The 10,951-nt window shown below is 36.0% G+C and overlaps 1 protein-coding gene across 1 annotated transcript; it reads right to left on the minus strand.

Annotated features, from left to right (window-relative positions):
* Window positions 1–6,110: 6,110 nt before the first annotated feature.
* On the minus strand, window positions 6,111–10,303 carry LOC133300793 (uncharacterized). The gene is made up of 9 exons (XM_061500382.1): window positions 10,243–10,303; window positions 9,667–9,751; window positions 8,917–8,991; window positions 8,796–8,832; window positions 7,810–7,895; window positions 7,642–7,700; window positions 7,434–7,534; window positions 6,765–6,830; window positions 6,111–6,215 (listed from the first exon to the last, which is right to left on the minus strand). Exons 1-9 carry the CDS (start codon window positions 10,301–10,303, stop codon window positions 6,111–6,113), a joined length of 675 nt encoding a protein of 224 aa, XP_061356366.1.
* Window positions 10,304–10,951: the final 648 nt, after the last annotated feature.

Raw genomic sequence — 10,951 nt, forward strand, 5'->3', positions numbered from 1 at the left:
GTGAGTGCGCTCTAGCTACAATATTTTTCTCATATTTTTAAAATCAATTCTCATTGTTATTGTTTTATTTCTCTTAAATAAAAATTCAAAAACAAGTCTTTACTTTTATTTTTTATTGTTACTAAAAATCAATTCGCAATTTTTCCAAACAACAAACCGAGTTTTCCAACTTAAGGGGACTGGTTATTGTAGTACTTGGTTTACAATCCCTGTAGAGACGATACTCTACTTACTTTCTATATTACTTGTGCGATCGGTATACTTGCCGGAGAGCATCAGCAAGCTTTGCTGCTGTTGAGCTCGCTGCTAGAAAGCTGGGATACTCTGGTGGTGACCTTGATTAATTCAACCCCAGATGGAAAATTGAAGATGGATGTCGTGACAGACAGCCTCCTGGGCGAAGAAGCCAGGAGAAGAGAATAAGGTATTTCGAGCACGTCTGAGGCCAATGTTGCTGAGAACAGAGGTAAATTCGACTCCTGGGGTAAAAGCAAGAGTCGAGGTCGAGATCGTGATAGAAAAGGAAAGTCCAAAGGTCGGTCAAAGCCGAGATATGAGTTAAAGTGCTTTTACTGTGGAAAGACAGGTCATAAAAAGCCAGACTGCTGGACTTTGCAGAATAATGAGAATAACGGCTCTGTGAAGCCGGATCAAATTATTCCCAAGAAGAGGGAAGACAAGAGCACCACTGCGGTGGCTGCCAACTCGAATGCCGAGATATTCCTCCTAGGTGAGTATAATTATTTGAATGTTGCATATGATGACTGCACCTGGATTGTTGACTCTGGTGCCTCCTTCCACGTTACTCCACACAAAGGTTTTTTCTCCACTTACCGAGGTGGTGATTTTGGAGTCGTGAAGATGGGAAATCAAGTGACCAGCAAAATTGTTGGTGTCAGTGATGTAACCTTGACTACAGATGTTGGGTGCTGACTTGTGTTGAAAGATGTAAGGCATGTTCCTGACATGCGACTGAACCTAATCTCGGTAGGCAAGCTTGATGATGCCGGGTTAGTGAACTACTTCGGTAGTGTTAGATGGAAACTGGCCAAGGGAAACTTGGTTATTGCCCGAGGTAAGAAGGAAGGCTCCTTGTACGCCATGCAAGGAAAGATTAATGGCAGAGAAGCCAATTCTGTCCGAGATGAACCTATCTTGGAGCTATGGCACAAGCGCCTCGGCTACATGAGCGAGAAAGGGCTCCAAATCTTGAACAAGAAAGGATTATTGACCAGGTTGAAAGGCCAAGCGTTGGAGAGTTGCACGCACTGCCTAGCTGGAAAGCAGCACCAGGTTTCTTTTGTGAGACCGGATCAACCCAGACGACGTAGGTATATTCTTGACCTCGTCCATACCGATGTCTGCTTCATGTCGGAAAGATCCTTTGGAGGAGCTCAATACTTTTATTTATTTATTGATGACCATTCCCGCAAAGTGTGGGTATATTTGTTGAAGTCTGAAGACCAGGTACTCCAATCCTTTAAAGAATTCCATGTTATGGTTGAAAGGGAGACTAGCAAGAAATTGAAGGTGGTCCGATCTGACAATGGTGGTGAGTATTGCGGCCTTTTTGATGCATACTGCAGAGCGGCCGGGAACCGACTTGAGAAGACGCCCTCCAAAACTCCACAGTTGAATGAACTGGATGAGAGGATGAACCAAACAATTGAAGAGAAGGTCTGAAGCATATTATCCAATGCCGGATTGCCGAGATCATTATGGGAAGAAGCCGTCAGAACTGCTGTTGATTTAATCAACCTCTCACCATCACGGCCACTTGAAGGAGAAATTCCAGAAGAAGTTTTATAATCAATTGAAGGTGTTTGGATGCCGAGCCTTCGTGCATATCCCTAAAGATGACAAAGCAAAACTCGATGCGAATACAAAAGAATGCATCTATCTTGGTTCGCCGAGATGTGAGTTCGGGTTCCAACTTTGGGATCCAATCAATAAGAAGATAGTGAGAAGCCGAGATGTGATCTTTCATGAAGATGAGACCATTCATGACATCTCAAAGCCCAAATTCCGGGTTACTGCCAGACGTGAAGAATCCATCCCTCCTGTCTGAGCTGAAGCAGGGGGAGAAAATCAAGAGAATGAAGGAATTGATAACTAGCAACAAGCTGAAGATGACCAAGACACTGAGGTCCGAGTTGATGTTGAGATCCAGGATGAGAATGATGAACCGAGTTCTCAAGCTGAAGAACAGCCGAGATATCCAACTCGAGAAAGAAGACCCTCTATAAGATACCCATCTGATGAATACACCGTTGTTGCTGAAGACGGTGAGCCTCAGAGTTATGATGAGGCTGTGACGAGCTCAGAGAAAGAAGAATGGGAAAAGGCAATGCAAGACGAGATGAAGTCTCTGCACGAGAATCAGACTTATGAGCTGACCGAGTTGCCTGAAGGAAGACGACCTCTGAAAAATAAATGGGTCTACAAGATTAAGAATGAAGAGAACGGGCTGAAGCCGAGATACAAAGCCCGGATTGTAGTGAAAGGCTGCAATCAGAAGAAGGGTGTAGACTTTGAGGAGATTTTTTCTCCTGTAGTGAAAATGACCTCGATCTGAACTGTGTTAGCCATGGCGGCTTCGATAGACCTCGAGGTAGAACAAATGGACCTGAAGATGGCATTTCTTCACGGTGATTTAGAAGAAGAAATTTATATGGAGAAACCTGAAGGGTTCCGAGCTCCAGACCAAGAAGACTTGGTATGTCAGTTGAAGAAGAGCCTCTATGGCTTGAAGCAAGCACCTCGGCAGTGGTACAAGAAGTTTGAATCATTCATGACTGATCACAAGTTTGAGAAGACAGAAGTCGACCACTGCATATTTGTGAAGAGGTATGAGGCCGGAGATTTTCTGATATTGTTGTTATATGTTGACGACATGCTTTTTGTAGGGCAAGACAAATCGAGGATAGTCGCCCTGAAAAAGGCGTTGAGCTCGTCCTTCGCAATGAAGGACCTCGGCCTTACAAAGCAGATTCTCGGAATCAAGATTATCCGAGATAGACAAAAGAAGCTACTGTGGCTGAGTCAAGAGAAGTATATTGAGAAGATTCTGAAGAGATTCAGCATGGACAAAGCCAAAAAAGTGAGCACCCTCCTAGCCGGACATATAAAGCTGAACCAGAAGCAATGTTCGAGATCTGATGAACCCAAAGATGAGATGATGAATGTCCCATACTAATCCGTCGTTAGAAGCTTGATGTATGCAATGGTTTGCACTAGACCCGACTTGGCGTATGCTGTTGGAATGGTAAGTCGGTATTTGGCAAACCCTGGCAAAGAGCACTGGGAAGCAGTGAAGTGGATATTCAAGTACCTCTGATGTACGACCGACTTATGTCTCCGATTTGGAGAAGGCAAAGCCGAGTTGCAAGGCTACTCGAATTCTGCTTTAGGGGGAGATTCCGACTAGAGAAAATTGACGACAGGATACATGATGAGATTTTTCGGAGGAGCTGTCTCTTGGCAATCAAGACTTCAGAAATGTGTTGCACTATCGACAACCGAAGCTAAGTACATTGCCGCTACTGAGGCAAACAAAGAGATGCTGTGGATGAAGAAGTTCTTCATGGAACTCGACCATGATAAAGACATGTACGAGCTGGGTTGTGACAATCAAAGTACAATCCATCTTGCGAAGAATTCGACCTATCACTCTCGTACTAAGAATATTGATGTGAGGTATCACTGGATCCGGGGTGTGGTGGAAGGTGGAGAGCTCGAACTCGTCAAAGTGCACACTGACCAGAATTGGTCCGACATGATGACAAAGCCGGTTTCAGCATGGAAATTTGAAGGCTGCTGTGAAGGAGCCGGGTTGATGCTGAAGCCGACGCATTGAAGTCAAAGGGGGAGATTTGTTGGGCTTCCTCCTTAAATGCTAAACCCAAGCCCATTGAGGGGTTTCCTGAAATCCCTAAACCCTAGATCTCACCTCCTCTATATATTCATTAGTTGTGGGTGGAGGCTAGGTCAGAGATTAAGAGAGAGATTAGAAATTTGAGAGAAAATTGTTTGAGCAAAGCTTTATGCTTTGTATTTGAGAGATCTCTAGAGAGAGTTTGAGTGAAACATCTCTAGGGAGGTTTGATTATCACTATTGTTGGAGAGGTTGAGTTAACCACCACATTGATGATTCTGATTATTTGTAATCATTATTTTCATAGTGGATTTTTGATCTAGACTATGTCCCGTGGATTTTTACTTCTTCTTTGGAGAAGGTTTCCCTCGTTAAAACTGCTTGTGTTCTCTCTCTTTCTCTTTCTCTCTCTCTCTCTCTCCCATTTTTCGTTTTGATTTTCTGCTGCGCTGCCCGACTTGGTGAAGTTCAGGCAGAGGTATTGCCGAGATCCAAGATCCAGGATCTCATTGACTGACTTCCGCAAAGGCACCTGAGCTGATATGAGGGAACCGAGTTCCCAACATTATCTTCCTCGAAAAGCCAAATACCACCAGGCTTCTGATGCCAAATGCTTTCTTCTTGCTCAAGAATCACATCTTATTCACAAAAATTAATTTTTCAAAAATTAACATTCTAAAATTAAATAAAATAGAATCAAATCTTTCAAAAAAAGAATTTAATTCAAATTAATTTTTCTTTTTCAAATCAAAAATAAAATTTTAAATCTTCCTTCCTTAATTTTCAAAACTTTAGGATAATTCAACCTAAGGCATAGTCATGATTTATTTCATTCAACCATTACTTTTTTTTTTTGAAATATTCCAATCGGTTCATTGTTTCGCAACTAATCCGATTCGGGGCGGGTCCAGGATTAAGGCTTTAAACCTCTCCCAAATGTGATAGTGGAGAGATTCGAACACATGCTCTCATCGCATCTGCTTAGCTCCCATGCGCCAACTGACCTACCACCATTTGGTTCAACCATTACATTAAATCTAAAATTTTATCTTATAATTTCGATTTTAACAATTTAATGACAACTTCGTTGCATTTATTTCTTCATAATTCATTATATATTAAAACCTGCAATACACTTTTAAAAACTAAACAACTGCTTTCAAAAACTAAACAATTATTAGATAACTTAGCTTATCAAAAGTCTAGATAGGGTGTGAAAGCCAACATTTTAGTTTTGCATCAATCCGGTTAATACTTTTAGATTTTGGTCCACTATTGTGGAAAGGCCACAAAAATGACATAGGAAATGCATTAAAAAAACTATCGTTATTTACACACTAATAATTTTACTTTTTTTACTTTTTCTTTATTAGAGAATAAAAGCAGAGTGTGCTAGTATGTGTGTTTTATTTCATTATTATAAAAGAAGAAAGTCATATAAAATAATATAAGGAAAATGACATGTAAACAACATTAATAATAAAAAAATGCAAATTATGTTTTTAATTTCATCACAATTACGCCCAAAATCTTTTCTACTTGTAATGTGCAATGTAACATGCTGGACTAATTCGATTTCGGATTTGAGTATCTCTTTCTTCCTTAAAAATTGCAACTCAGTAATCGAATTCACTACCTTTAGAAAAATCAAATCAGTTTACCCATAAAAAAAATTAAAAGAATAAAATAAAATCCTATAATATAATTGGGTCGCCACGAACTCTTGGGGTTTAGCCTCCTATTTTATTAAGACGTGAAAACGAAAATAAAAAAAAGGGCAACACCATCATCCCCATTTAAATGAAAAAAGGAACCCCTCATGTGGCAAAAGCTTCATGATAATTAGATAGTTTGAAAGGGAAAGTGACTGATGTATTAAAACAGAGAAAATAAAAAAGTGATCAACAAGTGCTCTTCTTCTTAGGTGGCTAAAGTTTCATAATCACTAACTAATTTAGAAGGAAATGAAAAGGAGCATGACACTCCCATGCAAACACAACTTGTATAAAATCAAATGTAGTGGCCTAAATCGTCAAATATTACTTGCAGCCGGAATAATCATATTAAATCCCTGGACATATATATGACTCAGTGAAAGAAACTAAATGAAAAATAGAACCAAATCAAAAATCAAAATAACATCTATTGCCAAAATAGAAAACTAAAAAATAACAATCATAACTGTCATATACAATTGCAAAATCCGCTTCGAACAGTATTGTTGAGGGAGTGAGAACTAAACATTTTTTTCTTTCTCTTTAAACCATTCAACAAAATTTTCGATGATCTCTGGCCATGCTTCAATGGAGTCATCATAATTTTGAAGATTTGGAATTCTAACCTGGCAGCACAAAATGTCAAATATTTTTCTCCGTTGAACTTGTCAAAATGAAGCACGCCTACTTTTATCAATTGTGCATGTTTACAATTAAATACAAACAACATAATGCATATGATGGACTAAATAGAAAAAGACCACAACTGCAGAGAGATCAGAAGCACTGCTAGTGTTTATTTTACTGCCCAAAATGTGAATTGAAGTTAGAAAGCACCAAACAAACTCAGTTCACAACACAATAGGAAAGTACCCAACTTAATGGGAATTAAGTTCTCTTCAATAGGAGTTCCCTTTCCTGTAAATTACAGTTACAGACAGAACGAATGCAACTGCCACATAGAATCTCATTCCAATGAAAGTAAATATCAAAATGAAGGAAAATGGGAACAGCTATTCCTCAGAAAATTAAACTATCATTTTGACAGCTTGATAAGAACTTAAAATTTGTCGAGACTCCATTAAACCCCAGATATGAAACTCAAGCAAAAGCTGAAATTTTTTTAAAAAAAATTTGCACGGATTATAAAACCTGCATGAAAAGAACATCATTACCTGTTTAAAGAAAGGAAAGAAACTGGTCCAATGATGTTTGTTTAAAGCGCCGTAGTCACTCTGGACCTGTCACATAATCAGTACAAACCTTAAGAAAATAACTTACGTAAAAAAATCTATATATTAAAGGTCTTTTTGATCAACATCTAGTCAACAAAAGTAATATGCATAGTCTATCGAAAAAAAAAAAATGCATAACTCACAAGCTGTAATCGGGAAAAACTCTGCTATCACTTGTTTTCATATTACAGATATTCCAAGAAAAACTCCCTCTAGGATGCACATAACTATCCATGCATCTTAGAAGATGATGCAAAAAGGCTAGAGTATCATTAACTAACACGTTATATATATATATAAAAAAATCAGAGAAATATTATAGTTAGAACTTATTTTCATTTAGAACCTCTTATAACCATATCTTAATTATTGATTTTCGTCAATCAATAATTATCATTTATTGTGAATTAATAATTAATTAATGAGTTTGATTTGTAAAAATAATAATCGTTGATTAGCGAAAATCAACTGTTAATATATGATTGTAAGAGGTTGTAAACGAAAATAGGTTCTAAGCATAACTTTCCTCTGAAAAATGAATATAAACAGATATTCACTTTAGATATTCTAGAGTGGCATAAATGAAACGAGATATAAACAGTCACTCACCTTTAGATACTCAATTAATAAATTGACCTGAGTAGGGAATGCGGGTCTCAGAACAACATTTAACAGCTCACAAACAGATTCAATATCTACTTGCTGATCTTCTGAAAGTATTTTTCAATATTGTAGCGTTTAAAAGAGATAAGAAAGACCAGAAAAGCAACAAATTTGAATTATAATCGAAATACAAGGCCATTAATACCATGCTTACCCTTCATGTTGTATTCAAATGCATAGGAATAAAAATCCTCAAAGAACTCTGGTGCCACAGTAGCATCAAAAAACTCAGTGACGGACATCTGCTATCAATTGTTAATCTCAGCAATAGTTATAAAAAAACAAAAAAAAATTCACTAACTAATTTATAACAAAACCAAATACCTCTTTCTCCAGTAAATCAATTTCTTTTCTTAATTTCGCGATTGTGTCAACCCCTAAGCCTTTAAGGCCTCTTCGCCACTCATCCTAAGAAGGGGAAAAGGAAAGGTAAGTATCATGATTGCCGTACCTTAATCGGGTGTATTTGATTTCGTACCTAATACTTGCTTCTAGCTAGATTCAACGCAAAATTAATAAAAACTGGGCTAATTAAAAAATAAGTTTTATAAGAGTTACGTTGTAGGTAAAGTAATTGTGTAATGTTATAGAGATTCGTTTTGCGTGTCTTAACTTTTTTAATTTTTTTTTTGTTTTCAAAAGTGTGGGTCCCACAAAATATTGTGTGTAGAAAATTTGATAGTGTCATGTTAAAGGACAAACTACGATCCCTTAAAAAATAGGGAAGATTCCTTTACAAATTTGTTTTATAAATTTTTGTAAATTATTGTATTTTTGCCTACAAATACATACTGTAATATAGTATATTTTTAAAAATACATAATATAGTTCGTAAGAATTCGTAAACAAAAAATTTATAAATATAACTCTAAAAAAATTAGAATTGAAAAGAAAGTTATCCGTCCTCAAAATGATAGTTTGAATTGAACATTAAAAAAAAAAAATTCTAATGTTTTACAAACGTAATTAAATAAGAAACGTAAAATTATAAAAATGTCACTGAAATATAAATTGTCTAACATCCATCATACTATTTTGAACTGCAAAATGATATGCTTGCACGCACTGTTTTAAAGTAAAACTATGTGCATAAAAAAATCAAGTACAAATTAGTTAATACACAACACCAAGTTTTGTGTTAGAGGACTATTTGATTCTACAATATATTTTAAAGATCTTCGAGGTAATCTAAAAATGTTCAAAAATACTCTTGAGTGTGTCCAATGAATTGATAATGATGAATTACTAATACATGCAATTTTGTGAAATATTAATAAAAATATAAAGGCAATGCTTTGCTCTGCCTACCTTAGTAAAAACACCCTGCTTTTCAGCTTTCATTTTCCTGATACCATCATATAAATTGTAAAGGTTAGAAGATGAGTTTGGCAGAGATAAAGCAGAAAAAAATCCACAACATGATGCGTACCAAGCAAGAATCAATATTCTAACATCTGCACGATCCACCTGCAAATCTTCACAAAGAGCTCCAATCCCTTCTGACCTGACCAACCGAATAAAATATATAAAGTATTTACATTGAGTCACATTAACTTTATATGTAAAACAAAGCAATTATATGCACCACAATCATTTCTGTTATTTTAACAGGATGGAGCAAGAAACAAGCTCTAAGAGCAAAAAAGAGAAAATGTGTAACTTGTAGACAGCATTTATTGTAAGCAAAAAAGAGATCCTCAACAAATCAAAAAGTCATGCAATTTATTGAGTGCAGATTTATGTCTGTTATTGTTATGTAAGAAAAAATCTATTTTTTAATTTTTAATTTTTTAAAAGTAAGTGTATATCTTTAATCCTTCAGTTCGTTTAAAGCATTTTAAGGACATAGCCATTCGAGAATAGGAAAAATATTTAACCTGGCGAAAAGGAGAAAAGAGAAGAGATAAAAAAAAGTTATACATACATACACATATATATACACACACAAAAACTTTTTTGTAGGATTTACATCGTGCCAGGACAATAAGAAAAACAAAAAGAGAAAAAACAGATATCAATGCCAACATATATACGAGCCATTTACATCATTCAATTTGATATTTGTTGGTATTCAGAAATAGAAAGCGATGTTATATATATGAGCTACCAGAAGTAAATGCCTAATAAAATTTCTATAAAAAAACTAGAAGGGAAATTATTTAAATATGTGCATACTTACTCAATCATTCCCGATTGGTTATTTGCGTATGTATCAAATAGGCCATCAATAGGATCGAATTGCTCTGCTGTTGTTTTCTTTGATGCTGAATCAACATGAAACGAAATAACTAATACCAACTTCAAAGAAGAACTCAGCAAAATGATGGCAAGAATTACAAGAAAGAAAAGAAAGATTAAAAGAAACCTTCCAACAATAACATAGACAGCTAGAACAGTCACGCATTATCCACACTTAATGATTCAGTACAATTTACATTGAAGCTTAAAAATTTCCATGGCATAGTATTTTAGTTTTATACATACACACGCTGTTCTAAAAGCACTCATTAAGCTTAAAAGATTGTGCCAGGTACAAGCAGCCTCATAGAAAAATATATAGTGATGGATATTCTTGATCTTGAAGCCATTGTGACATGGTTCATGTGAATATTTAATCCACGAAATCCTTTAAAAGAAATCCACACAAACTAATTGGTTTCCAAGTAACGACTTAAATTTCAATGCATGATGGCACTTCTGTCACTTGATTTTGGCTAGAACCAATGAGAGAAAAAGAAGAAATTGAAAAAAGTACCAGAACTTTCAGAATATTCAGGGTAAGATGATCTCTCGGGTGTTCTTTTGCGGCGAGGCATCTGATCTTGGCAAGTAGAGAGAAAATGGCTAGAATTACAAGAAAGTGTATTGGGAAAGAGAGATTGAATTGAAATGTAAGTGAGGTTTTATTTATACATAACGGTAAGGCTGCAAGAAGCGCCAAACTCTTCTTTGCTTTTCTTATTTTCTTTGAATTATGATTCTCATATACTATCTCATCGTTTTCACGTCACTTCTCATTCCTTCTCTAAGGGGGCGTTTGGTACAGGAGAAATTTTTATTTGTCCGGGAATCTCAATTTTCAAAAATATGATTTTCACGTTCAGTTTACGCCTGAAAATTTAAAATTTAGAAAAATTCAGTTTCCCGGAAATCCCTCAAAATCCCGCGTACCAAACGCTCCCTAAGTACTTTATAGATCAATGACTGAGGTTTTTTAGTATTGGTTGATAATTAGTTTTCAACTAGACTACATTATGTATTCTAAAAATACACTAGATTACACTATGTACTCTTGAGAATACATAGTGTAATTTGTAATAGTGTAATTTACAAAAATTTGTAAACAAATTCTTGCCAAGTAAAAATTGTGCCATATTCGGCCAAAGATCAATGTCCAAAAATGTTATAGAAACGTCACAATATGAATACCTGATGCCCATAAATTGTGTTGGCTGCATGTGACA

This window comes from Gastrolobium bilobum, unplaced genomic scaffold (genome assembly GCF_033153095.1).
Source record: "Gastrolobium bilobum isolate Gb01-03AN ecotype WA unplaced genomic scaffold, APGP_CSIRO_Gbil_v1 utg694631, whole genome shotgun sequence".
Lineage (NCBI taxonomy): Eukaryota > Viridiplantae > Streptophyta > Magnoliopsida > Fabales > Fabaceae > Gastrolobium > Gastrolobium bilobum.

Coding starts and splice junctions, on each gene's coding strand:
- LOC133300793 (XM_061500382.1), bottom strand. CDS start 10,303: ATGCCTCGCCGCAAAAGAACACCCGAGAGATCATCTTACCCTGAATAT. Junction 7,701..7,809: donor GATTTACTGGAGAAAGAGGT/ATTTGGTTTTGT, acceptor TTTTGATGCTAC/TGTGGCACCAGAGTTCTTTG. Junction 7,535..7,641: donor ATTTGAATACAACATGAAGG/GTAAGCATGGTA, acceptor AAATACTTTCAG/AAGATCAGCAAGTAGATATT.